At 49.2% G+C, this 27,857-nt stretch overlaps 6 protein-coding genes across 6 annotated transcripts; 3 read left to right on the plus strand and 3 right to left on the minus strand.

The window, feature by feature from the left end:
- Window positions 1-4,394: 4,394 nt before the first annotated feature.
- On the plus strand, window positions 4,395-6,138 carry FTJAE_753 (cystathionine beta-lyase; the record flags this gene model as incomplete). Its single annotated transcript, XM_037354255.1, has 3 exons — window positions 4,395-4,439; window positions 4,494-5,212; window positions 5,262-6,138. 3 exons carry the CDS (start codon window positions 4,395-4,397, stop codon window positions 6,136-6,138), a joined length of 1,641 nt encoding a protein of 546 aa, XP_037212154.1.
- A 1,190-nt stretch (window positions 6,139-7,328) lies between these two features.
- FTJAE_754 (importin beta) lies at window positions 7,329-11,146 on the minus strand (the record flags this gene model as incomplete). Its single annotated transcript, XM_037354266.1, has 8 exons — window positions 7,329-7,537; window positions 7,584-7,707; window positions 7,758-7,933; window positions 7,985-9,846; window positions 9,904-10,088; window positions 10,150-10,625; window positions 10,715-10,793; window positions 11,057-11,146. The coding sequence occupies 8 exons, from the start codon at window positions 11,144-11,146 to the stop codon at window positions 7,329-7,331; spliced, it is 3,201 nt and encodes a 1,066-aa protein (XP_037212155.1).
- Window positions 11,147-13,415: 2,269 nt separating this feature from the next.
- On the minus strand, window positions 13,416-15,241 carry FTJAE_755 (uncharacterized protein; the record flags this gene model as incomplete). Its single annotated transcript, XM_037354277.1, has 5 exons — window positions 13,416-13,601; window positions 13,646-14,014; window positions 14,071-14,195; window positions 14,901-15,018; window positions 15,086-15,241. The coding sequence occupies 5 exons, from the start codon at window positions 15,239-15,241 to the stop codon at window positions 13,416-13,418; spliced, it is 954 nt and encodes a 317-aa protein (XP_037212156.1).
- Window positions 15,242-18,124: 2,883 nt separating this feature from the next.
- On the plus strand, window positions 18,125-18,937 carry FTJAE_756 (chloroperoxidase; the record flags this gene model as incomplete). Its single annotated transcript, XM_037354288.1, has 1 exon — window positions 18,125-18,937. One exon carries the CDS (start codon window positions 18,125-18,127, stop codon window positions 18,935-18,937), a length of 813 nt encoding a protein of 270 aa, XP_037212157.1.
- A 2,129-nt stretch (window positions 18,938-21,066) lies between these two features.
- On the plus strand, window positions 21,067-21,654 carry FTJAE_757 (uncharacterized protein; the record flags this gene model as incomplete). The annotated part of the gene is made up of 1 exon (XM_037354299.1): window positions 21,067-21,654. One exon carries the CDS (start codon window positions 21,067-21,069, stop codon window positions 21,652-21,654), a length of 588 nt encoding a protein of 195 aa, XP_037212158.1.
- Window positions 21,655-24,065: 2,411 nt separating this feature from the next.
- Window positions 24,066-27,676, minus strand: FTJAE_758 (uncharacterized protein; the record flags this gene model as incomplete). Its single annotated transcript, XM_037354310.1, has 5 exons — window positions 24,066-24,643; window positions 24,704-24,785; window positions 24,844-24,897; window positions 24,975-26,488; window positions 27,541-27,676. 5 exons carry the CDS (start codon window positions 27,674-27,676, stop codon window positions 24,066-24,068), a joined length of 2,364 nt encoding a protein of 787 aa, XP_037212159.1.
- Window positions 27,677-27,857: the final 181 nt, after the last annotated feature.

Consider the following 27,857-nt stretch of genomic DNA (forward strand, 5'->3'; position numbering starts at 1 on the left):
GTCCGTATATAAAACCCCATTTGGAAGATTCCCCTCCATCGCATCACTGGGGCAGGGATATACTTACCAATGAGGAAACTGTGTTTGATTATGCCCGTGCGAGTTTGTAAACAGGCCCTTGCTTGATTGTATGGAAGCTGCAATAGCTGGATATCTTGTTCGAGTTATGAGTGTTCAATTACATTATAAGAAAATACAAAGTGCTCTGACTGCTTTGATGTTTTCACGAGCTGCCCTGAAGCTATACTCGTGGGCGGAGGAAGCTCTGTTGTCACATAAGGACCAAGTCGCTCTTGCGCTATGACTCTTGTAAAATCTGAAGTGTCTTGATGTTGCTAGTTTCAGAGGACGTTTGCAACAATTAAACTGAGCACTGAGATGTTTGCCAAGCTTGCTTGGTACATCAAATGAAATGAGTTGGATGTGTGAAACAGATACATAGGTAGATGACTTCAGAAGCTTTGTAGCCAGACCACGTCCAGTACTAGTTACGTCCTGTATGTAAATAAGATGCATAAAAACAGACTATTCATTCATGCGTTGATGAATGGCATCTGAGCGACATGATTTGCATATATGGCTGTTGGTGTTGTTGGTTTCGTGACAGTTAGTATCAGGCCATTTTTAAGCAGACATCGTCACCTTAGTTAGATAGCTCTACTCTTACTTATATAGTAAAAGATTTCAGTCATGGATATATACCTGAGGCAAATACTTGCTTGCTTTATATGTTTTCAGGACGGCCGGCGGATAGATAGATATGGATTGGAAGGAAGATCGAGAGGTCAAAAATGCAAAAGAGAAACTCCGGTACAGGGAATCGAACCCTGGGCTCCGCGGAACTGATCCCTCAGCTGAATGTTGAGAGCGCGAAATGTTAGCCACTACACCATACCGGATGTTGCTTGAAATTTTGACTCAGATTAGGCTCTATGATCGGCGTGCGAGAAAATATGCCTTTGGTCGGTTGAGATTGAGTTATGTTGTGTAAAGTGATCTAAGTTGCCAAGATTTTGAAGACTCAGAACCTGTCTTCATCAATATAATGATCAGATTGCAATATCTTACTTATATCGAGTGCTGATGTGGATGGTCAGTATGATCAGGTTTCCAACGATATGCATGGTTTATCAGAAATCGTAATCTTGCACACCTGCTAAATCATGGAAAAGATTGGCAGATATTATTCAAGTAACAATGGTGAAAGACTTCCAGGATAGAGTGAAATCCAGTGGGTATTTGTATTCAGAAGTCTTGGTAGATGTCAAACTCCAACATAGATCTTTCCCAGAAATAAACACATTTAACTGATCTTGCTCCCATTGTTATCCCCGGCTCAAAGCTTAATCAAGATATGTGACTGATTAGAGCCAGCATAGTACGATATCTGAGATGGGTTAGGTCAAGCAAGTAACTAATCCGTTAGCAATTCCTGTCATCTGTCCGAACATAAGTTGACGAGCATCAATCTCCCGTGTTGCCAGGACGTCGACGGACATGTTGCCGAGGCCACGATTAAAGGCGAAGGTCCACGTACAACCGAGACTCTCCTCCAGAGACAGTCAATCTACTCCTGACATAATCGAGCGTCAGGATATACCCAAAGTAGATCTCTCATGCACAAAGCCGAAATCTCCTTGCAATCAAGACAATTTCTTTTGCATAAGATCAGCCAACTCGTCGAGCAGTTCCACGGTCTCGGCTGGGCTTGCGATCCAAGCCGTTGTTCCGACACTTCTCGCCTTGAAGTCATTGGACCCAGCACTCAAGAATTGGTCGCCTACGTGCAGTGTGTTCTCTCCGCGAATGGCGCCACCATTCTCCTTGCTACCAAACCACTGCTGGCAAACAGTCACACCCCAGCTCTTGTCACCAATATCGACAAACACATCATTGCCTCCGTTGAAAGCACAGAATGGCACGCGGCGTGATTGGCTCGCCACTGAGGGGGGAATTGGAGGAGAGTTGGGCCGGTGCTTGGTCGGGCGCTCCTCGCTGGATCCGAGACTACTGAGCTCCAGGATGCGCTGAACAACAAGAACAGTCTCCTCCAGGCTCTCACGGGCGATGCGAGTACCCGGCGTCTTGGGGATAATACCAACAGCACGGTCCTTGCGCATGATCATGGCAGGTAGGTTCAAGTTGTTGACGCAGTCACGAAGGGCACCTTCGGCAACATCCAGCAATCTTGTAATGTCGGCATCCGACCATGAGGCCATCTCGGGTGTCAGCCACTGAGTGCGCGGGACAGGGGCGAGCTTGTAGGGCGAAGAAGGTGAGTACTCAAACAGGTAGTTTGCTTCACCTCCCATGATGACGATGTTTTGCTTCTGAATAGGATCCAAATCCGCTGACTCCGTAATTGCGTCAAGCAGTCCATGAAGGCGCTCATAGTAGCGGTCGGCAGAAGTGTAACCAGCAGCCGTGACGATACCAATCTTGATGTTCTTCCGTAAGAGGTCTAATAGACATTAGTTTGCAGCTCCGACCTTTTGTGCACCAGCTTACCGAGAAGACGGGGGATCACAGGACTCGATGGCTCAAGATTGAACCCATCGTCATACAAGGTCACATCACCATCAAACGTGGCCAACTGTAGTGACCCATTCGTAACAGCCATGGACTGGGCTGAGTTGAGGATCTGTCTGACATCGTTGAAGGATGGTGCAACAAATCTTCGTGATGAGATGTACCGTTTTCTGTCTTGATACTTGAAAGCTGCCTCCAGGGGCAGGCGGGTGAAGAAAGGGCCCGCAGTGGGAATCAGCATCCGCAACTTGGACGGGAGCATGGTATCATCTTGCTGACGGCTAACTTTTGAAAATTAGATATGTTCGCTACGAAGGTGAGCACGAAGGCTTACTGTGATCATCAATCATGAGTTCAACGTCACGCATAATCTCAGCGTAACGGCGGTGAGCCTCTTCGGCCATCTGAGTAACACTAGGTCCATCTCCAAAAACGCCAGTGGGTTGGGAGTAGAGAACGAAAGGGACAGCTAGAAGACCCTTGACCCATTCTGCAATTCGAGTTAGCTGTGCTGAGTCTGACTGAGGCGTGGATGGTGGAACATGTGATGCGGGGATGGAATGGGAAAATGTGGAATTAGAAGAACTATGTAGTGTATGATGCTGTTCGTAGTAAATGGGACAAGTAGAGTCCAACATACCAATGAATTGGTCTCTTCGGTGTGTCTTGAGAGCATCTGTTTACTATCGTGAGCTTGTGTAACCATGAGTGTTTGGATGAAAAGAAGGGAGGCTTGAGGTGGGATTATTGACGGCTTAACTTACACTCGACACGGTAACGGGTTGTCATTGTTGCAGTTGGTACAAGGTTTCAGTTGAGGTTGAATGAGGTAAAAAGATAAAGATACTTTGTAGGATGATGAATTTGTAAGAGGGAAGAATAGGAGGAGAAGTTGTTTGCTGTTTGTTGTTTGTCTTTGATAAGATGAGGGGAGGTGAGAGACGGTGTGACCTGCACTTGCCTGACCTAGGTAAGTAGGAGGAAGTAATCTAGGCCTTGTCGTACCTGCCCTACCTCCAAATCCGGGTGACGTACGGGAGCCGCCGCAGCGTTGAGCGGGGGACGCCGACCGCTAAGATAGCCCAAAGCTGTAGGGGACGATTGATTTGATTGGTTCGGGATATTCATGGTACCCCTGTCAATGGCTCCTGCATTGCGGCATTCACATTGATGAGATCTCCCACACTGCAACTAGGATACCCTAGACTTTGCATGAGATGCCTCGCCTTTCTCCCTTCTTGCATGGGGAACAATCCACGAAAGATCCTTTGTATTAAGCTTGTTTGTTCAAGATGGGCTCAGGTTTGGTGCGTACGTTGACACCTAAGTACATGGAGTAGGTATGCACAATAATTGCAATTCACAGCCAAAACTTAGTGTCAGGAGAACATTGGCTAACCAATAACACAATAGGCTATGTAGGGCTTCATGTGGCTGATAGGCTATACTAATGCCTAATAGATCTACAGATAGCCTATGCATGGCCAAGATCTCACTTCAGATCGGCAATGTGTAAATCTCCCGTATTGGCCCTCCTTATCATAGTGGCTGGCTGAAGCCAGGTATTTATGCGTGTCTCAAACCATTGTCAATTCAGAAGCACAAAACCTGCTCATGCACCAATGATCAAGTTGTGTTAGATGCGGTGTGACGCCCCCAAGTCAGTACAATTCCGTGGCAACAGGTGCACATAAAGCATTGATCTGGCCATGCTTCTTTCCTACTCTCGTCCCCTTTCATCAAGGTGGACAACAACGGTGAAAACGTGAATTCGACGACGGCAGCAAGCGAAGTACAGTACAAGACCAACTTAAAAGGACCCGAATATCACAAATTGGTTATCATCGATTGAAGCCTGTGAAGAGATGAGGGCAAAGCTTGGGAGTTCTCTCCCACCAGGAGACAAACATGTAAGGGCTCTCGACCACATCGCCAAATCCCACTATACTGATAGCTTTTGATAGGGAGTTAGTGTCTATATACCTACATGGGAAGACACTGTAGCTTGGGGCAGAAGAGACCCCGAACTCATAGCACAGCTAAAGACCGGATACCCTCGATTCTTCGTCCCTCTTGTCGTCAACGAACTCGCAGAACGATTACTTACCTGGGCTTCTGGCTTACCTTGGAAATTCCTTGCAACTGAGTTTCGAGACGAGCTGAGGCAATCGTTGAAAGAGCGCGGAAGATCGGCGATGCTAATAACAGCGCGTCATCATGCCAAAGATCTTCAAAGATATCTAGACGAGCAGCTGGCAAGAGCATATGTCTTCGTGGTTGATTTCGAGGGTAATATTCGTCCCGTTGAAAAGTCTGAGAACGGAAGTGACTTGAACGAGATCTCTGTGGTCGTCTACCCTCCACGAGGAGCAAAAGAGGCCAAAGCATTCTGGCAACATACCGGCTTTGGTATCTCGAGTCGAAGAGCGACATATTGGCTAGAGAACGCCCCTTTTCTGAATCGAGGCCGGGAATTGCCTGAGGCTATTCTTCCAATCCAGGAGGCAAAAGAGGCCAAGGTTGCCATACAACAACGTATTGCAGACTCGTTCAGTACCGAAGAGAACAAGTTAAAGAAGAGCGATGTGCTCTTATACCCCACCGGCATGTCGGCTATTAGCCATATCCATGATATTATCAGCCTTTACACTACAACGACAAAGAAGACCATTGCGATCTTTGGGTACGTAAAAATTAAACTTGGTAAGTGGCCAGACTAATGACGAATCTAGATTTTTGTATGTAGATACTGTCAAAGTTATAAGCAACATCTACGGGTACGAGTGTAAAATCTATAGCGGTACACAATACGACTTGGAAACTCTTGAAGAGGAGTTGGCTGCCGGTCTGGAGCTGTGTGCCCTCTTCACAGAGTTCCCTGGCAACCCACTACTTGGCTCTGTCGATCTAGAGCGGATAAAAAGACTTTCCGATGAATTCTTCTTCTTGTTCGTGGTTGACGACACCGTCGGCACATCGGTAAACATCGACGTTATCTCACATTGCGATGTTGTCTGCACAAGCTTGACGAATATGTTTAGTGGGGGCTGCAACGTCATGGGAGGAAGCGTGACCCTGAACCCAAAGAGCAGAGGCCATTGGGATATGAAGAGACGACTGAAGGATCGCTATTTCAATACCTATTTTCCACTGGATATGATCGTGATGGAGAAAAACAGCACCGATTTTGAAGAACGAGTCACTGAAGCGAGTCAAAATGCAGAACATCTCGCGGATACACTTCGCAAGCACAGTTCAGTCGGCCAAGTCTACTATCCCAAGGGAAGCCCGACACAACGGCTCTACGAGAAATACAAACGTCCAGGAAAGGGATATGGGTATCTGCTGTCCATTCGCTTCAACACCCCCGCAGCTGCCATCGCGTTCCACGACGCTCTTGATGTGGCGAAAGGGCCGAGTCTAGGGACCAACTTCACTCTTGGTTGTGCATATACGCTCTTCGCGCATTTCCACGAGCTTGAATGGGCTGAGAAGTATGGCGTTGCTGAGCATTTGGTACGAATCAGTGTTGGGATCGAGAATGGGAGATTCTTGGACGAGGTTATCAAGACAGCCCTGGATGCAGCTGAACGAGCGGATAAGAAATAAAAAGGACATTATGATATAGATTAATTCATTCCGTTGCTTCACTGTCTGAAGAAAAATCCATCACTCCTTAGCCTCAGTTACTGGCCTTGCTACAAATGTCTCCTCCGGCGTAACCCAAAATCGCCTACGTGCGACTCATCCCAGATGACCCTAATGACAAACAAAAGTCCTTGCCAGAAGCTCCTCCGACATGATTACTTGACTCGAACTCTCCATTCAGATCTCGCCCCGAGGTTTCAACCGCACTGGCGATATGACAAGCTGGAAAACCCATCGTTGGTTCCACCTCGACCATCTTGTATAACAGAGTATGGGGGAGAGTATCAAAGAGGTGTGTATTTCTACGAGTGTCCTAATCATCAGGGAGAAAAGTACTGAGTTTGCACAAGGAGAAGAGGTGAACCCTTACTCCGAACTACCTACGAGAAATGACAGACTGACTGAAGTATTTGGAGAAATTCGACCAACCTACCTGTTTCACCAATAGTACAAGACCGGCTTACTCTCTTCATCACATACAATGTCACGAAACTAATCGTCTCCCGCTTTTCTATCATCTCTGATTGCGGCTACAGGCAATGTTTGTGTGATGTACAACTGGGGTAGAACCAGACTCACCCCTTCAGCGTCCGAGAATAACTGTCTATGATCATGTGGCAGAGTAAGGATAAACCATGGGTTCGGACCAAAGATGGAACTATCAATTGTATTTACTTGTTTGTTTGTTTACCTTTAAACTGTGACTGCTCAGCTCAAGAGATCACCTCTCCTTTTTATCTCGTGACTATCGTCTTCGTCCTATCTCAGCTTGCACTCTCGAATCAGATGAACCTCTTGCTCGCTTCATCCGCAGTCTCGTCGTCATCGGCTCATTTTCTCATTTCTCCTCAGCACAAATTTCCCGCCAAAAAGACACCCTTGTAAAATGCTTCGCAATCCAGCTCCCCTATACCAATCATACCCACGGCACTCTTTGGAAGGGGGTCCTCCAGTAGGTGGGCTCATCGTTGTTTGCACGTTCTAATTCTCTTTCTTTTGGTATGGGCTCAACACATTTCTTGGTCTCCGGGGAATCTTTACTCCTGCCCTGACATGAACGAGGAAAGGGATATAACAAAATGGGGGCAGAAACAACTCCAATAACTCAGATCACTCGTAATACGTGTACGACATCCTTCGGCAGCCATCCTTTAGCTGGCACCGCCGTTAGGGGCGCTGAGGTTGGCCGCCATCGCAGCAGCCTGTTGCTGAGCGAGGAGCTGGGCTTGCTGAGCTTGCTGCACCTGCTGTGCCGCAATCTCATCGGCCTTGACCATTACCGACTGAATCACATTCTGATCATCAGCTGTGAGGTGTCCAGCCAGGCTGCTATAGAATTGGGGTTGCTCTTGTTGCATTTCTATCAAAGTCAGTAATGTCCAACGACGCATACGGGGTCAACTCACTCATTAAAGTACCGCGGAATAATTGATAAGGCTCAATCTTATCGAGGGGTGACTCGAGCAGGACAGAGTCCTCGCCAAGATCGTCCTCCTCGACGTCATCAATTGCTCGGCTAAACTTCTGGGCCTTGGTTTCGTTAGCATTATATGATAGTGATTGTGTATGATTATACGTACCTCCTCGTTCAAGAAGTTCAGATAAGCAGTGCTCTCGTCCTTGGACTCGTTAGTCTCGCCTGCCTCCTCTTCCTCCTCAGCGTTCCAGTTGGCCTCGTCGTCATCCCACTCATCTTCCTCGCCGTAGTCATAAGTGGACTCGAGGTGGAAGTCGTCACGGAGAGCCTCATCGCGGTCTGTTATCTGTTAGCTGTGACCCGATGGCACAAATGGTATGAAAGACTTACTCTTCTGAGCGGCAGGGAGGGAGCGGAATAGTTCAGTAATGCCTTGAAGCAATCTTGGCCAGCCAACGGAGACACTGGACGGCACGTGCTCAGGGTTCAGGCTAAGAAGAGCTGAGATGGCAACGATGCAAAGCTTCTTGTCGTGAACACGGGTGAAAGAAGTCATACTGCCGAACCAGAGACTGAAGAATCGGTTTGTCCAGCCCTTGTTCTCAAGGACCTGAAGGGTGAGGAGTGGGTTGTAATGGATCGAATTGATAACCATCTCCATGAGATGAATGCGGTAGCTCTTCACCTTGACATCTTGGTTGGCGAGGATGCTCATGGCAATGTTGATGAAACCCTCGACACAGCTATCAATCTGGCCCTTTAAGCTAAGCATCATGGCCTCGGCCAGTTTACAAGCACATATCCTCTCGACACCTCCCTGGATACTGTCGGTGAACATATCAGCGACCATGGAGTAAAGGGCCTGAGTGTACTCGGGCTTCTGAGCGAGCTGGGGAGCACCAAATTGGACAAAGTTATCCAGAGCCGGCAGCATATCCTCGAGGTAGTACTCAGCACCGGCCTTGAAAGTAGTGTGGATCAACTCAAAGGCCTGCCACATAGTGGGAGAGATGGACTTGGCAGCAAAAGTGCAGCTATCGATGATTTCGAAAACTTCGTTGTAGAGGTCGTAAAGCTTGTTCTCCAGGGTAACCTTGATGACGGGCATAAGGACAGCCTCGATGTGGAGCAGGACGTCAGGAGTGCTCTCGAGTGTAAGGATCAGAGTTCCGATGGTCTGCAGGACACCCAGAGCAGTGATGCTCTTGTCGTCATACTCGTTATAGAGCTCGCCGTCATCACCGACCTTGCTCTCCTTCTCGAGAAGCTCGCGCACAATTCTCATATAAGTGTCTCGGAGCTGCTCACTCAGTGCGACAGCAAAAGGAGTGAGCTCGGTGGCGAAGACCTCGACAAAGTCCTCCATGACGTTGGCGAGCGCATCGATATCAGCCTCGTTGGCAAGCTTGAGCAACTGCTGCATAATCGTAGGAATGTTTTGTTGCATGCTTGTTCGAATGACATCGTGGCGGATAAGAGGCTGGAGAGCGAGAGCGGCCGTGACACGAACCGGGAGATCAGGATCGGCCATACAATCCAGGATGTGTCGGTAGATAGTAAGGAGGTTGTTCTGATCCTGGAAGTTGAGCTGCTCGAACTTCTCGATGGTGTCACAAGCACGAGCGCGGAGGTAACCCTGTGGGCTGGTGAAGTCGGGGAAGACATAACGGACGAGGAAGTATTCGACCTGATCAGCAATGGGGCTCTTCTTGCCCAAAATAACCGGCGCCAGGGTAGCGATCATGCGCAGAGCACCCTCCTTGGCAATGTGGTTCTTCTGATCGTCCGCAGCCTGCTCGTACTCGGTGACAACGGCATTGACGAACTTGAGGATCTCGAAGGTCTCCTTGCGACGGTTCTTTGTAAGGTTGACCAGGAAGTTAGTAGCGGCGACATCAGGAGCAGACGCTTCCTCGAAGTAGTTAAGCTTTCGGTGAAGGTACTCATCGGGCTCATCCTGGAATTGCTCGACATCCTCCTCGGTAAGGCAAAGGACGGGGAAGACAAAGTGGGTGACAAGGTTTGTAAGATGAGGCTTAAGATGTGTCCACATTTCCTTGGGTCGTACGGACTCGTCGAGGAAGACCAGAGTATAGGAAAGACAAGGTCGGCTGAGCCAAGAGGTTTTGGCAACCCATTTCTCGATCTCTTGGAGGTAGTGCTTGAGGATCTCGGGGGCAATGTTCGCGGTGAAGTCCTTGGCGAAAGCAAGTGCGTCTTCGCCCTTACCAGGACTGGCAGGGTTGCCATGTCTGAAAAGTACATGTTAGCTAAAGTCACCAACGTTCAGCATATACAAGCAGTCCTACCGAATGAAGAGGCGGTTCAGGTTGAAGAAAGCCCACTTCTTAGCCTTCCACCAGTGATGTTTCTCACGTTCGTGTTGATCGCCCTGCATAGCATTGGCGGGGCAAGCCTTGGAAACCGTGTGTAGGAAAACAGTGCACCAAGCGATGTTGGTGTCACGTTGTCGTAGCGAAGGCGAAAGTTCCAACTGCGAATAAGGTCAATACGTGGCTCATGAGCAGATATATCACATCCAGGGGAGTGCGCACCCATGTCGCATGCTTGTAGGCCTTGAGGGCCAAGTGAAGCATCTCACCAGCCTCATCACTCTCCTGGTTCACCAACTCGTTGCAGATGGCGAGAAGACGGGGAAATGTTGCCTCCACAATCTTGTCAAAGTGTTGTCGGTCATCGCTGTCGGTTGCTTTGTAGCGGAACGCACGGCAGATGGCGAGCAGACACTGGAGACCAGCAAGAACGGAACCGGGGTTATTCGTGTTTAGAAGTTCGACGGTGAAGTCCATGAACTTGGGCCAACGAGCGGGGAAGTCATATTGGAGGATTCGTTGGAGGACGGGAATGAGCTGCTGGCGGACGAGGGTTTCGGACGTAGCGAGGATTGGCAGAAGGCGATCTCGTACACGAGCCTTCTCTTCTTCAGGGATTATAGCGGTGGGGGGGTCGGGAGAGTACCCCTCATTATTGTACCATGATCGATTGACACGGTTCTTGACATAAATCACGGCTAGAGTGGAATGTTGGTCAGAGGTGAACTGATGAGGGAGCGCACAAACAGGCTGGATAGAGGGAGGACACGAGAATTGGTAGACATACTCGAAAGGCGGACACTAGCCTCCTGTTCGGCTTGTAAAATATCGAGCAGACATTCGAGAAATCCGGGCTGTTCTTCAATCTAGAAAGGTAGACGGGAACAAATTAGCATCTTGGCAACTTTTGTGGAATTGGAGGCTGGCGCAAGGGACACAGCTTCACAAAGAGGCGTCGGAGGAGGAAACCCAAAGTAGGTGGAAGAGAAGCCAGCCAGCCAGCCATCGCATCAAAGAGCAGAGCTCGATGGCTGGACGATTCTCTACCAATGTACGAGCACAGAGGGGGTTCCGTTCCCTCGACCACCTCGACCAAAGACGCAAACGCAAGCACAAACGCAGGACGCACCTGTTTCAACTGAAGCTCAGCACGCCTTCGACTGTCTGCATCAGGGTCCAAGCTAGTGGCAAGCAAGGACCTCACAGCGGCGGGATCCATGATGAAGGGTGGATATGGAGAGAAGTCGACGTCGAGGCCGAAGGGGATGGGAGTGTGAGGTTGGAAGAAAGGCGGGCGAGAGAGGCGGAATCAGGATCTGTCAAGTCTGGGTCTGGATAAGGATGGCGAGCGACAGATGGCGGGGCATCTAGAGACAGCCCAAAAAAAGTACCCCAAAGAAAAAGCACGAGCAAGCAAGCAAGCAAGCAAATCCGTCCAGGCCAGGCCAGCTAACTTAAGTCCACAGTCCACAGTCTAACGACTACGAGACCACGGTGTGAAGCAGAAGGAGGCTCAATAGGTAGTCGAGCGAGTTGGCGAGTTGAGCTGTGCTGTGCTGAATTAAGTTGACGCCTTGGGAAATGCGACAGGGACTTTTTGTTGGTCAAGGTTTTTTTTTGGTCCCTTGGTGCTTTTTCCTTGAAAAAAAGAGCTGAAATATTAGGTCCCGATGGACGATGCCAGAGGCCCAAAAAGTTGTACCTAGTCGGCAGAAAGTACCACCAGGGCCGTCGGCGAGGTGTGTGTGCGAGTGTCCAGGGGCTCGAAAAGATGGGATATGGGGGTTCTCAGGTTCTGATTGGGGCCGGGTAGGGCTCCAGGCCAAAGTACGGTACGCGGTGCGGGTTTGTGGGTGGGACACAATTCGCCCGTCAATCGGCGGCGGAAGCTTTCATCAAAAGCTGGAGACGGCGTCGGGGGAGGGACGGAGTCGAATGAAGTCGGGCAGTGAACGAACGAACGAACGAACTGGAGGGCACACTTTTTGGTGGCAGGTGGGTCAGTCTCTATTTTTTCTTTCCTTTCTTTCTTTTCTTCGGCGGGTATAAGATTAAACAAGGATCGATGTCATAACGTTTCTCGCTATAACGTTTATCTGGAGAAGGTTACAAGAGACAAAGCAAGACGATAATCAACGGGTGATTTGTAGAAGCCCAATCACTGGACGACTCTCATTCACTGCCCAGCAAGAGCCGCCATTGATGTAAGGGAGACACACATTCACTGTTTACACAAAGTCAACCCCCTTGAAAATACCTAGGTAAATGACAGACAGGCAGCTGAATGAATGGATGCGTGCAGTGATGCAGTGATGCACCAGAACCCAACATAACATAACATCCAAGGCAATGTCAATTGTGGCAGCTCAAATGCAAGGGTTCTCACGTTCAACACACTGCAACCAAACAAGCCTCCGAGTCAATGGCAATCCAATTTACTCCAGGTAACCAATGGCTGTGGTACCTCCCGACGCACCAAAACTTGGCGACTGGGTCAAGTACCGTAAGCACCGAACCCATCCACAGCCACAGCCACAGTACCTCACAGGGCAGCACGAGTATGCCACGAGAAATGCACGAGGTCACCCATGGCAAAATGGACGATCACTTTCAGTTTTAGGTAGGGTTGGGTCGGGTCAGGCATGTCTCATTTCAGAAAGGCCAACAAGCGCTTTTCCCAGAAGATAACAAGGTACCTACATACAGATATCTGAGGTAAAATTACTAGCACTTGGTGGCATGTCACTGATATTACAGGCTGTAAATCTGAAGGATCACTTATCATCCGTACTCCGTAATCACCTGACAAATCCCCGCGATAAAAGGACCGTCATAACAACAGGGAGAAAAAAAACAGAAACAACAGAACAAAACAATCAAAATAGGCAAAACAAATCAAACCAAAGAAAGAGAAAAAACCAGTCAAATTGCAGGGTCCAACACCATAATCACTGGTGCCCCGCCATTTCCCTCACCGCTTTTGGCTTAGATGCAGAAACTCCAAATCTGTCGGTTCTTCAGCGGGCCTTTGAGACGTCACGATCGTCATTTCTTTATTTCTGCAACACAAATAAAAAAAATAAAAACATAACATGATTCAAGTAGGTATGTAGAATTTGCTCTATATCCTGACATTCAGTTGTGGCAACGCTTCACCGTTGCATGAATTAATGCCGGCTCAATAGTTCCAGGAAGAGGCTATTGTGAGACATCGGATTGGTTGCATTGGCATTGACCTCATTCATGCGGCTAGTGAGTGTCACCTGAGTATAGATGTAGAAGCTATACAAACTTAACGCCTTTCGATTGTGCTATCTGTCAAACTCCCGTATGCCTTTAACAAAGCAATGTATTTGCCACAATGACACATTGTTCAAGTAGTTCTCCAGGGAGAGCTAGAGAGCGAGCTCGAGCCACACTGTGGCATGTCGACGTTAGAGGCTGGCCCTTCCACCATACACCAAAAGACATTGAAGTGGTGACCACCACTACTCCGGAATCTCCTCCCATGAAGCCTCCAAGAACCTATGGCCCGCGATGTCGGGATGGTTCTCTGGGTTGAGGTCCTCAGGAGGCTCGTCAAACATAGTGAAGCGCGCGTCGAGGAGGTTTGGGCGTTCAGGGACAACCCCAGTGTGATCGTACCCGAACTCGAGGTACACGGCCTTTCGCCCCTGACCCCGAGAAGCATAGGTTGCTGCAACCCGCCGAGGCGCACTTCCCCCAGTGCTTCCCGGAGATCTCTTGCGAAGCGGAACAGCATGCCAGAAGTAATCTCTGGCTTATGCTCCAATCGACAGCAAGTCACCTCGACAACACCCACCAGGTCCACAGAGCCACCAAAGAAGTCCTCAACACAGTATCTCAAACCGGGGATCGGAGGCATTGCGCCCAATGGGTCGAACTGACCCAAAGACCCCGAGGGAGCAGGATTGCGAAAGGCAAAGGTATCAACGCCTACTGGGGCATCACTCCCGTAGTATATTGTCCTCTCTGATCCTCGGGGAAGGTCAGCCAGGACCCATGTCGTCTCGTGGAGGCTAATTGCATGAGCATGGCATATTTCCCTGCCTTTGCTTGTGCGGAACTGTTCCAGTTTGTCAGCTCTACTGTGGGTATTAGACATGGTTGAAAAGAGCTCACCCCAGGACCGCCTACAACATTCTGGGTGATGCCTACCCAGACCTCCGACACTGTCTCGCCGTTATCAAATGGAGTATAGAGACTGGCTGAGTTTGGGACGAGGCTTTCTGGGCCGCCGTAACCATCTTCGAGTACATGTATATGTGCTCTGGTGAGAATTATAGCCTAGAAAGTCGTGATCCCAACAAGGTCTGCCCGCCGGCTGGGACCATCGTCGTTGTCGTGGCCAGATGTATGAGATATCTATATAATTAAAAAGATCCCACAGTTCTTGTATACTGCTATCGAGTGATTTACCGAAGTACTTTACTATAATGCAAACAAGTAATCAATGCTACCTGCTTCCATTTCCCTGGGTTGTGTACGGTATAAACGCAAGGGGTAGACTGTCGTATTGAGGAGAATGTATATATAAGAGAGATACATAAGATAAAGTGATGATGTTTGAAAAAACATATTTTACTGACGAGAGACAAAGGAGAGTACCGGTTATTTAATCGGGTTGCTGCAGCCTCCTTTCCATACTTGTAGCATCTGACTTAATGATATAGAGGCAACCCTTTCTCTTGCGTAACATTCATGCGGCGATGGTTGCTTGGTTGAATGTATCTTGTATAAAAATATTTAAGTAAATTAATCAAGGCTAGTAATAACGAACCATCTCTGCTAGGGTTTTCTTAGTCTAAGCTGCGTCCATCACCCTTCTACTGGATGAATGAGTGCCTGACTAAAGTAGTACTGCTCTCTCCAACTTCTGGCAATAATCAATCTAGTTGGCTACCCGTTTCTGTCTACAGTGAGTCCTTTTTGGGGTCGTCTTGCAGCCCTACAATGATAACGGGTTTGCAAGTAGCCGAGCGAGAGGTGTTCTTCCAATTCCCACTTGAAAATGGACTTTATGCTCGTTTCTTTGAAGAGTGTTCCTGATCTATACTGGAAGAAGAGATCCTAAGGGTTACGTTTAGTGGCAAAGTAGTTCCAAGCCCGGTCTGGGGATGTCTAAGTAACTACTTACACCCATCGCATCGCCATTGCTGCCAATGCTTCCCCACCAGATCTCGGCAATTGTCTCGTTGCCGTCGAGGGGGGTATAGATCCACGCTGCATCATCAACTGTCTGAGAGTAAGGGGCCAGGGACTTGTCGTCATTATCATGACTGTGAATCACCATGGTTGCGTGTTCCCAATAAGTCGATATACCGCTGTAAGACCCTTTCAAGATGACAGGTGCCATTCGCGCTGGATACGAGTGTGGCTCTCCCACCCAGCGGACTGCGATGTGGTGGGTTGGGAATGGCCATGCAATTTGATGATAACGAGGTCCCCGCAACAATGTACAGAAAGTGCAAGGGCCTACTGGAGACAGGCTCCGAAGTATGATCTCCTGTTTGGATATTAGACAGTGGGTTTCCTGTCGTGAGTTATAAACTTACATCATTAGTTGCCATGATCGAGGTATATGGCTCTCCACCATATTCCAGCAACTTGCTCAGCTTGAAAGATATGGCACAAGCCAGCAACTACCAAGCCAATGACACCAAGGTGGCACTCGGCAATGTGGACGACATGCGCTGTTTCTCCAGGATCAAGTACAAACAGCGCCGATGAGTTGCCTGGCTGCTGCTCCTAACCGTTCGACACAGACGAAACGTACTTCCATCCTTGGAACAGAGAGCAGGTGACCTTAACTTTGCCCTTCAGGACAAATTTGGTACGGGAAGCCCTGCGAAGCATCGACTCGATCTCCCTCACTACATAGCGTGAGACCAAATATTGGCCAATGCCTCGCAGGACTTCCGACGTCCTGCTGAGTTCTTGCTCAGCCTTTGTTTCGCTTAGGGCGAAACAAAGTGACAGTCCCTCAGCAATCATTGCCCCAGCCCATCTCGTGACCCTCGCATGCTCTTGTTGCTTCTGCCCGGGCTCGAAGCCGAAATCGAGACTTCTTTGTATCGCACTTGGTAGGCGACTTAGAACCATTTGTCCACATTCTGTGTGAGCTGCTATAGACATCAGTATCAATTCCAGCTTCAAGGTTGAAAGAGGGACTATATACCTGGGCCGGTCGCGTTGACCGGCAAGGCGGAAAGTCCGCAGCGATTATTCACTTTTTTATATTCCATTAAATTGGAACCACAGGCGTCGTCGCAATAGGCCTCTTCGTAGGGACTGCTGATATTGGCTGCCTGGTAGACTGCTATAGTTGGGTGACACAGACTCAACCACTTGAAGGCCAAAAAGTCAAGAAGCATTTGGCGACGGCTGGGGTTCCTTCTGCGTTCTTTCTGCGTTCTGTTTCATCTGATTGTGGTTGATGCATACAAAAACTTTGACTTCTGCGCATTCAGTTGCACAAATAGAATGTCTTAACTTTCTTTCTGCATAAAAACAACAACCTTTTGAGATGGGAGATCAAGTCCTTATGCTGAGTAGGGCAGTTCCTCATCCCTGTGGCATCTCTTTATATGCTTTGAAAGGGGGGATGAATCGTTGTCTTCATCCGTACATCCCTGGAAAGGACCGTTGAATTTAGTATCTCTACAAGAGGCGTCAATATGTTATTGCAACAGGAGCTTTACCTAGTGACTAACAGGTATTGCAATTCTTCATCAAAAGTGTTCGGAGCTGCTAGTCTTGGTTCATAAGGACATTTGACCAGAGCCAGTGCTTTCGTCAGTAGTATATCTCTTTGCTTGACTCTATGATATGCTAACTCAGATATCCAAAAAAGAATGAAATAATTGACCGGAGGCACAGTAATAGCCATAGGGGAACATCAGGCAAAAGCTTGTATTGGTCTGGAACTGATGTTGGGGCCCGCCCTTCACCTCAGTTCTGAGTTACACACTGTTGGTCCTCACTATATATAAGGTAGAGAGAGAGAGAGAGAGAGAGAGAGAGAGAGAGAGAGAACTGATGGTTGGTTTAGTGAAGAATGGGTTACGAAGGAACTGGAGGGAAAGTGCTGAATTTATGGTCGTATCCCGATGTCGAAGCTGTGATTTGTGTCTTCTTTGCCATAAGGGAATCTTGGGTGGTGATTTGATTTTCTCTGGTACACATGATGCTTTGCGACAGCGAATCCTATATACCAGGACGCAAACGATTCGTGGAAAGGAAACACTTGGGGGTTTTCTCTGTAAGCGATGTTGTTCTAAGTGACTGCACAGTAAACTTGACAAGTCATCTATTACAAACAATGAAACACACTGTGATGCCACCAAAGAAGTAAGAGCTTTTCCAATTTTGATTCTTTGCACATGATTGCGCCCGGAAATTTGCTATGTATGCTCGCTCGTTTGCGTCTGCAGCACGCAGATGTGACATCCTCCCATAGAGCAACTGAGTCAGAGTACCTAAGCAAGCAAGCAAGGCAGGCAAACCTTGCTCTGCATCTCAATCCCTGAGACTTCTTGACCTGCAAGCCATGTTTCAAACTGAGGGGCCCATGAATATTTGTGTTTACATGTCGAACCTGGTCAAATCCTCTCATGTTCGTTGTCGCATGATCTGATGCCCAATTTATTCGGATATTTGCATGGTGTCACCTACCTACTCACCGCAATTCAAGACAACCACGCGAGGGATACGACTTCAGGAGCTGGTGAGTCGTATCCTACTGAGTTATCGTGGTTGATTCTCACAGTCTGGGTACACCGGTGTCTCGATTGGAGGGAAGAATGCCCCTTACACTCTAGTGCTGGCAGCTATTTATTGGGTGTCTTAATTGAGTTTGCTATGGATGATGCCGCAGTCAAAGCGCATGAATACTACGGTATCCAGCCAAAGAGAGCTCTTGTTTAGCTTCTTATGCTTTAAAGCCGCCGGTGACCATGAGAATGAGGCTGGCTGAAGCCATTAGCGACAATAGTGTCTGTCAGCTGTTACATCAGCGGCTAACAGCTCGACGAGCATAAGCTGAAGGTCAGAGGGGAAGCAAGACATGATACACTGTATAACTGAATCTTGTTCCCCCTCTTTCTATCACATGCCCGTAATATCTTCGTGTATTCGCATTCATACTCTCCTTATCATCGTATAACTGGTGTTCAATATGGCTTCAGCTTCAGAACCACTCGCTAAAGGGACATATGCACCTTCGGGTCCAAATGACATACGCGGCCCCTGCCCGATGATAAACTCTCTCGCAAACCATGGCTATCTTCCCCGCGACGGCCGAAATGTTCGAGTTGAAGAAGTTCTTGCTGGCATGGATGCAGTTGGCCTTTCGAAGCCTCTCGCTGCTGCCTTTGCCAATCCCATCTTTCAGGAACGCGTGCCTTCAAAATTTCACGATGACCCAGTCGTCAAGAAGTCTCTTTTGCAAAGTATCTTGCAAACGATCAAGGATCCTTGGTCTCTGTTGGGTCAATTTGGTATGCGCAAGCCGGGTCAGCTGGACTCTGAGGGTCACAGGGTTTTGAACCTGGACCAGCTTGGGTTACCCAACACAGTTGAGCATGATATATCCTTGACCCGCCGGGATCATCAACAAGGTGATAACATAACTCTTCAGAAAGACCTTGTCGAAGATCTCTTGGCGACTTCGAAGGACGGGCAGACTCTCACTGCGAATGACCTCGCAGAATTTCGCAAGAAGCGTATCGCCAGACAGAGAGAGGATAACCCGGGTCTTCAATATGCGTCTTTCGAACACGACCTTGCGTGCGCGGAGATTGCCCTGATTCTCAATGTCATTGGAAGTGGTGAGAGTGTGCCATGTAGTTATGCCCGAGCCTTTTTGCAGGAAGAGAGGCTGCCGATGCAAGAAGGATGGAAGAGGGAAGCGTCGAAGTTGGGTATAATTGGATTGCTCACCAAGAGGAACGGTATCAAGAAGATTATTGGTATGGAATTCAAGTCTTGATGTCAAGGTGATCTCTCGATTTCCTTCTGTAACTATTTCGTCTGGGAAGCTTTTCTTTTCATCTTGTTAAGTAACGGAGGCGAGAGAAAAGGCCAAATTGGTCGGTTTATTCAGAATGATACTTTAACTATCTCCTTATGACAACAACTCCTAGCATGACGACCTTGCCCCTTCTTTCACCTACCTACTAGGTAACCTTGGTGATGTTCATCCTGGGCCCATCCGTTCCATGGCCATGCTTTCATCGTTAAGCTCCTTCCATTTTCTGACATCTTGACCGATAGCTTAGAAGTGGCAAGTGCGGATACGGGGGTTTCCAGTCACGCGGAGATCGTGACGGGTAGTTGCAGTTTCACCAAGGATGACTCCTTCCTGCGAGATGCAGTCGGCCATGACATTGGAAGGTTATTGCATTAAATTCGCGCTTTCTGTAAGACGCATACCTGCATTCAACCTGTCCGGTACCTCTAGGCAAGTACCTTGGCCTCTGACTGACGGACTGTTTTCTCCTGTCACGACCCATCCATCTCATCTTCTCACTTCTATCATCTCCACTGCTTCATAACCTGTCATCCAAGAGACACCCTTGCAAACTCGTCTCATTTGCCGCCTCACTCAAGCCTCTAAATTACAATGCAAAAGGACTGTTCAATCACAATGTTGAGCAACAAGACCCACGGAATACGGCATAAAATACCCTCCTAAAACACTCACCCCTTCCACAATCCTCAAACAGTGACTGACCGACAAGCAAGCAAGTCACTAATATCCCACTATTTCAATAGAGTTGAACACATAATACTCACACTGCGTTCGATACCAGCCAGCTCATCAAGCGCAAGCGTTTAACGCCTGAAACACTTGCATACAGAGACGACCAATCGCAAAAAACCCAAGCAAACGAATACTGGAATTTTATCGAAATACTGAACGATAGAGTGTCTCTTGGGTAGTAGGTTTCCTCTGAGAGATGTTTCACTGATTTGCTAATTACCTGCTCATTTGCACAATACCTGGATCACTTTCTGCAACCATGGTTTAGATGGCTGAATAGGGAATGAAGGGCCAGTCAATGGTCACTACTATCCTTGAGTCTGTGTGAATCTTGCCAATACCTCAGCAAGATAGATCCAAGAAATGAACGCATCAAGAGTGTGGGCTGTTATCTTTCTAACTCTCGTAGCACAACAAATACTCACCACCACAAGCCAGGCTTGTGTTTGGTTTGAGCTTGCGCAGCCACCCGGCTCTCCTTCCCACACCGTACCGTACCGTGCCGTTGCGTACCATACCGACCTTGACGCCATCGTGTCAAGCGATTTCACCGCGAACTTTCTCTCCATCGCACAGGGCGGCCGAGTTTCCATACAAGGCTAGCTATGTTGAACGCTCCGCTCTGTCATGCGGTTGCACTTGTCCTCCAGCGCACGTCAGCTTGATCCTGTACCTAGTGCAGAATCTCTCTTGTCTTCAGTCCAAGCATGCTAGCTCGATATGCGAGTATCTATTATGGGCTTTGTCTGCAGCATATGCGTAACTCGACTCGACCGGGGCTTCCATGCTATGGGCAGGTGTTTGGGTTCTTGTCCTGTCACAGAGCTCTAGCTTCTATAGAGCCTCGGGACGAGCAATAGGCTTAGACTTCATCACACAACTTACACAACTGCCCGCCCGATGCCGCGGGCTTACCTTTCGGGCAAATTCACACACTTTTCGTTGACCCAAACAGCATTTTTCGGCGTATATTCCCAGAGACATACAATATGATCGACCACGTCCCGCATCAACACCACAAACGGCCAGCTCGGATCATCATGGGTACTGTGGTCTGGCTTTGCGGACACCCGCAGCCTTCGAAACTGAGCCGCCCGGTTCTCGCAGCACCCTGATGATACGATACGCACGGGTTCGTACAGCCTGCCAGACGATACCAGCAGGGTTTGATCAACTAGTTCTCTGCCGTGCTTCCACGGCCAATGTTGGTGCTGTGGTTCAAGAATTGATACATAAGCCCATATATAGAGGCAATCCTGCCAACTTGCCAGGACAAAGACTTACAAGAACTTCTCAATTCAGTGCCTGTCCAAACATTCTAAATCTATCCTGACGCCAATACTTATCTTGTCACAATGATCTTCCCAATCAGCTCTGACTCTGCCCAGGCTTCCAGCTCTGATCCTGTCGCCAATCCTCCGGCTCAAACCCCTGAACCAGCTCGCTATCAGGTCTTTCATATTCAGCACTCCCCTGGCACCCACAAGATCTTCATTCCAACAAGCTCTCCGCGACCGGCAGGCTATCTCTATCATGTTCTGGAATCTTCAACCCCGGAACATACGCAGCCTACCATGACTCTGGTCTCGGATATCGTCGAGACTCTAGGCCAGGTCGGCTCCATTCATGACAGCAGATGTGTCGGCTCCATTGCGTCCCAAGAGCTCGACAATGCGTGCGCTATGATCAAGAGTCACCCAAGACCCTTCGATCCTTACAAGCCTGCCAACGCTCCTGGCAGACCGGGCCGCTGCGAACTTTGGGTCCTCTCGGTGATCGATACTCTGCTTGGAGACGGCCTCCTCCAGCCGCTTCCCTCAGAGCCTACCTCCCGAGCCCATCAACCTCCAAGACACCATCACACATCTCACTGCCCTCACCAACGACTCTACTCGTATCATCCCTACCGACGAAGGAGCCGCCCGGCTCTAGACCGTGAGTAATATACGCCAGAGGCACCGACCTTGCTGCAGATATTTGAGGCAGCGAAGAAATTTGATTATTGCTTAAAATGCTGGAATTTGACGCGTGGTTTCGCTCGAGGGGGCTCTCAATTTGAACGTACGGCAAACAGAAACATATTGACAATGGTGTGGCCAACTCTTGTATTCATTCAACATACTTTTGCAACAATAATAAATCATGAGATTCAACTCTCCCAATCATTCCGCCCCAAGCGAATAAGAAACAAGACTCATAAACTCCCTGTAAATGTCCCAAAGCACCACCAAGATTCAACAACCATGGAATATGAGACAGACGCAAAATAACAGAACGGCCAAAAAGATGCGTCCACGGGATCCAGGATTAGAAAAAGAACAGAAAAGTAGATCATAGAGCCAACCCGTCTAGACCCTCAGTGCATCCTCCTACTGCGCCATCCATGCTACCAACCAGGCTTCCTCTCATAGCACCAAGCACGCAATCATTCGCATAAAAAAGATCCGGTTCTCCAGTTTTGGTCAAAGTCCAGTAGTGTCGTGATATATGCATGTACAGCTCCGGAAGTCACGTTGTGCTTGATTGATAGGTCGAAATGTTGTTCCGATAACTGACTCCATATACAACGCAGCGAGTCCAGGATCAAGGTATCCACACGCCAGGTTGCTCTAAATTGTCGACCTTCACAAGTGCCATGTGGCCAGCAGGGTGTAGCAAATATCCAGGCTTGAGCAAGTTGACTCATCCCAAAGGTTACTCAAGAAGTCGGCCCGCGATGCAAACAGGAATGGATTCAGTAGAATCCACGGCAACAAGCGACCCATGTCGCAGACAGTAATGAAGCAAGTTGCGATCCAGTGATGTGAAACGAGAATGAATCCAGATTCGTAGTCATCGAATCACCTTGTTTGCATGTTACCTTGGCTCCGTTGGCATGGTATGCTTAGATACTTGTTTGGTTTCTTTGTGTCCCAGGCATCTCATTGCAGACGCAAATGAGTACCGGTATCGTCAGTGACGAATGAGCAAACCTCGGCTGAGGTAAGTTGTCCAGGTCATGGGATCCAAAGCAAAACATTGCTTGAGTAGGAAGAGATCCAGGCAAAAGCAAACATCCTCACGGAGTGGGTCCATTCCTTGGTCAAGCGGGAAGGTATTTGCCAGGTGGTTGATCAGAGTCCAAGATGTCCAGGAAGTCCAGTGAGAGGTATCTGAGTCCAGGGAATTCATTTGTGCACCTAGCTGCTTGAGTCAAGTCTGGCGAGTCAGTGTCTTTTGCGATTCATATCAAGACAAATATCCATGGAGAGTCCCTAAGTGGAAAGAAAAGGGAAGAGGGGGAGGCGAGGAGGGAAGCAGAAATTCCTTTGAAAGGGGTTGGCTAATATATACAAGCTCATTCGAACTCACCTTGCTGTCCGGATGCTGGCCTCTGCCAATCATTATTCCGATAAACACCGCGTCTCGACGATGGTAAACACCGAAGAATCCGGGAGCTAAAGACATTGGAGTCGAGAGCAAGAACCAGCCAGATCCAGGAAGAACGGAAAACAGAATACTCCCCCTGAGGGTGCGTCCGGACAGCAAGGTCATGACATCGAGATACCACCCCAGATCCACCTGGTAAGGGATGGCTCCCCTTCCTTTTCCCAACTCAGCGCCGTGTCTCAGTGTAAAACGTATGCAGCATGGTCTCATCCGTAAGGCAAATAATGGTGTATAGTCGATGAGGTCGTCAATCCAGGAAAGGCTCATCCCCAATGCAATGTCGTCATAAGAAGAGTAAAGAAAAAAGACACCCAGGTATGCGTCTCGTTAGGTCCAGTTCGTGTATCCAGGGCATCATCGGTAGCAATAACAGTTGGCACGGTATGTCCAGGGTATTATCGACTCCAAAGGAGATCCAGGTTCGTAGAAGACGGAATCAGCGTCAAGAGGGTGGAATTTGATACCTTTCCAGTAGGAAGCTCCTATTGAGATGCAAACTTGCAACTCGGCGGCGGCACCAGCCAGAGAAAAGAAATCTGAAACCTCTGAAAGGGATCATATCCGGAAGAAACAGAAAAGGATGAAAAGGTCGATCCAAGGAAAATAAGCCGTACTCCATGTAACCCGGTCATTATGCAGAAATCATCACACTCGCGAGGAGGTCGGATTGCCTCGTCAAGTTCAGGCAGGAAAAGGAAGGGCACAAAGATCCGGCCTTGGTCCTCCGGGAAACACACCTTTTACCGGCGGCTTGATCGGTGGTGTCGGTCTGTGCTGTGCCTGTCGCTCTCTCGCTCACTACGTCGGCTGCTGGAGGTACCACTGGGATTTGTTTGAGTATTTGTTGGTGTCGCGGAAGCGCGAGTACGGGGGGTTTCTTCATACTGTGTGGCCTGGGTATATCCTTGTGCTGTTGATTGACCTGCTAAACCTTGAGTGTTAGTAATTCGACCATGTGGAAACCCGCCGCGCGAGTGTTGCCTCCGCTATACGCACCACGACCGTAGAAGGGATCCTGGGGCTGCATCGCGTAGCCCGCAGGAGGAGCCTGACCTGAATATGGGTAAGCAGTGGCTGTATAGCCTTGTTGCGTGGGAGCAGCAGTGGCATAGGCCTGCTGTGCAGCAGCTGATGATGTGGCCATCTGGTTAGCGTAAGGGTCGTATCCGCCTCTGGGACGTTGGTTTGTTCCAACGGCCACGTAGGGGCTCTGGGAAGCCTGGTAGGATGGATCCATGGTGGCCGCGGTAGTAGAGCTGAACCTTGTATCCGCCGGGGGAGGAGATTGCTGGGTTTGGGCATAACCGGCAAACGCACCACTACTTGAGGCACCGTAGGACTGGCCGTATGAGCCAGCGGCTCCAGTGTAACCGGGAGCACCCGTTCCTGGGTATCTAGGGCCATCAAAGCCAGGGTCACGAGCGTATGGGTCGGTCTGATAAGGGCCCTCGGTAGGACCGTGGTGCTGACGCGACTGGTGCGTCTCCGAGTAGCGGTATTGCACTACAGGTGAGTTAGATGAGTGTCTCGGCGGTACGCCAACGTTTCTCGAGGCAATAGTACCTCCAGAGGTATTGCGCGACGTCTGCGCACGCCTTTCACTATCCCATCGAGCAGAGTCTGCTTTTAGATCCTCAATCATAGCCTGTTGTATCGTCATTAGTATCTGATGAGTGGCTATTGATGTTGACAAAGAAACTCACAGTTGTAAGATTCCTGTAAGCGGTGATGTAGTAGCCTTGCACGGCTTGGCCTGTCTGTGGGTTCTGTCGTCATGAAATGTGAGTCATTTGTTTCATCGCGATAGTGGGGTTCATCAAGGTAGATAGCGTACCTCGTAATGACCGGGACGCACGAGGGCATCGTTGCCCAGATAGCGGCAGATGTCGGCGGAGATGACTTCACGGTCGATGCCATCGCGAGGGACGAAGTATTCATTTTGTCGACCCGTACCAGAAGTGGTCGGGGCAGCGTTCCGGGATGTTCTCGACATGTTGTTGATGTGTGGGGAGGATATGGCCGACGAAGAGGTAAGATGAGATGAGGAAGAAGAAGAGATGGAAGAGAAGGTCGACAGAAGTGCGGGAGAAGAGGAGATAGAGCCGGAAATGGGGGAGGAGGGAGACGACGTGGAGAGAGCTGAGAGGGTAGAACAGGCAGAAAGAGAAGAAGCGGGCAGGTGAGGATGAGGAGGAAGAAAAGGCGAATGGCGGTGGTGGGCGGTGGGCGTATCCTGTGGGTCTGCACTGTCTATTGGCTGTGATAATGGTGGTGCTGATGCTAGGCGCTGACGAGGGGATTTTCCACTGGCAGAGTGACTTGCAGGAGACCTCGAGGCCAGAAGACGTCTGCTGGCACCAGTGCTGACGCTGGAGTTGGAGCTCAGATTGGAATTTGACCGGCAGTGGGACAGGTTTTGCTGACGGCGAGACGTAGTTGGCTGGAAGCGTCGCCTCGGCGGTGGTCTTGGTGGAGATGCAGGAGAAGGCAGAGGAGGAGGAGGGGCCAGTCCAAAGACAGATGTTGCTGGTGCTGATGATGGTGGTGCTGGAGGGGGGAAAGAAAATGAGAATGGTGGCGATGAGCATGCAGGAGGTTGGTTCTGCTGATGCTGATAACCAAACCCGGAAGGTTGAGGTTGCTGATGACTTGTTGATATTGATGGGTCGTCGCTCACAAAACCCTGATACTGTTGGGCATTGTGGTTTTTGTGGTGGAGCTGGTTCTGATTTTGCAGTAAGCCAAGATAGTATAAGCTGGGGTCTCCCGGCTGTTCGAGACAAGACGCAGACTCTGCTAAAACCTCGTCTATTGATGAGGAGTTTTCCTCTTCAGGCTGGGCTGTCAACGTGATGGCTGATTCCTCCCTGGGACTATCCGTGCCGGACGCTTGTCTTCCTCCTTGACCGAGCCCAACACCAAGCTGCGGGATCTGCAACTGGCGCTGGCCTCGTGCGTGGGTGCCCTGATACTGATCCTGATCCTGGCTAGCCTGGTCCTTGTCTGTTCCGTGCTGCCAACAACCCTGCGTCCAGTGGCGACCTATTTTGGTGGACCGTTGAACGTTACCGAAGCCAGATGCGGTTGGAACGTCCTGAGTTTGCAGAGCTTGCTCTACAGCGCGTCCTCTGCCTTGCCCGCCTGGGTCTTGGTCTCGGGGTTGGGCTTTGACTTTAGCGGTGACCGACGACAATTGGGCACCGGGAGAGGCTGGGCTAAACCTTCTGCTTGTCGGTTGAGAAGCTCTGGGTTTCAATCCTTCTCCCAAATTCTGCTTTCGACTTTCTTGTGACTCTGCGACCAAGCGGTTTCCGGCTGGCGAGTCACAGCGCAGCCCACCGCCGTATGCTGAATGATCAATGATTGCGGTAGAGGTCACGGCGAACGCCGCTTGTTGTCAATCGACTTTTAACTCCGCGACAAAACTTGTCGAATTTCTGCAAAACTGTTCAAAGTCCTGTACCTAGGACTTAGCATCTATCCTGTCAACTGAGGTTTTGCACCGTGATGTACCCCTCGTGTGGTGTGACAGGTGCGCCGTAAACCACTTTTCCTGTCTTATCCCATTAAGGAAGTGCAGATGTCTCGTCGTCCGGGTCGCAACGTGGCTTGTACCTTGTTTGTTCCAAAGATAGCGAAATTGCGTCAGTTATGGGGTACTTTGATTGAAATATCAATTCTCAAAAATTGAACATGTAAAAGCGATTCAACCTGTCGTTTATTAAGATCGAACCCGTTGCGGTCCGGATCAGAGATCGAAACGGATCACGACCTTGTCTGTGCTGGCAACGCAGAATGTCTGGGTCCTTTGGGGACAGCTGTTGACAACCAAACAAGTTGCAGATATCAATAGCATGCGCGGCAGATGACACTTCCAATATCGCTCTGTTTCTCGTGTACAAGGCTATCCCTTGTTTTGACGATGCCCAACGACCACTCGAGCCTTCTTCTCCGTCTGTGGTAGGATAATGATGGCGGTACGCCGTCTCTAAGTTACGATCGCCCTCAAGCGGAGCTGAGATACCTCGTACGAAACTCGAATAGGCGACATCAAACTTTGTTTTCTTCCAAGAGATCAGCGCTTGTTGGCGAGACTAGTACTGTAGTGCCGTGAGGTAAAATTGTAGACGCGAAGTAATGATGGGGGTACTATGACGTCTTGCTTTCCAACTTGGGGTTTCTGTTTTCCTTTTCCAGGGAAGTGCCGTGATCTGTAAAAACGAGGCTACCTTGTCGAAGTGACAGAAGAACGAGAGTGGACGCGAAGAGTGAGCGGCCACAATCTGTGCCATCGCCTCAGCTCATCGTACACCTCACACTGCTGCTTTATATCTCTCGTCAAGTATTCAATACTCCCGATACGTGCAGATTCACTATCGCTCCTCAACTCTAAGCGACACGTAGATAGACGGAGCTGGTCGTAACTCTACTCAGCTCTTCGTCACCATTCGCAAGGAAAGCTGTGCCTCTCTTCCGTTGCGGTTGCAATATTTGGTCTCGCCCAACCGTCTCGGGACGTTGGGCATCCTTACTCATGTTGCCCCATGTTTCTCCATGCCATGTCCCAGTTGTTGTCGCTGACCGTGAATTGCAACCTTTAACGCCCACAAATGATAGGCAACGTGTTTCCACAGCGGGATACTTGTCAGATGTTGCGATATTCCAACAATACCGTATCTGCATTTGAGGCCTATTCCCGGTTTCAGTCTCTGAGTGG

This window comes from Fusarium tjaetaba, assembly GCF_013396195.1.
Source record: "Fusarium tjaetaba strain NRRL 66243 chromosome Unknown NRRL66243_c0000018, whole genome shotgun sequence".
NCBI classification, from domain to species: Eukaryota; Fungi; Ascomycota; class Sordariomycetes; order Hypocreales; family Nectriaceae; genus Fusarium; species Fusarium tjaetaba.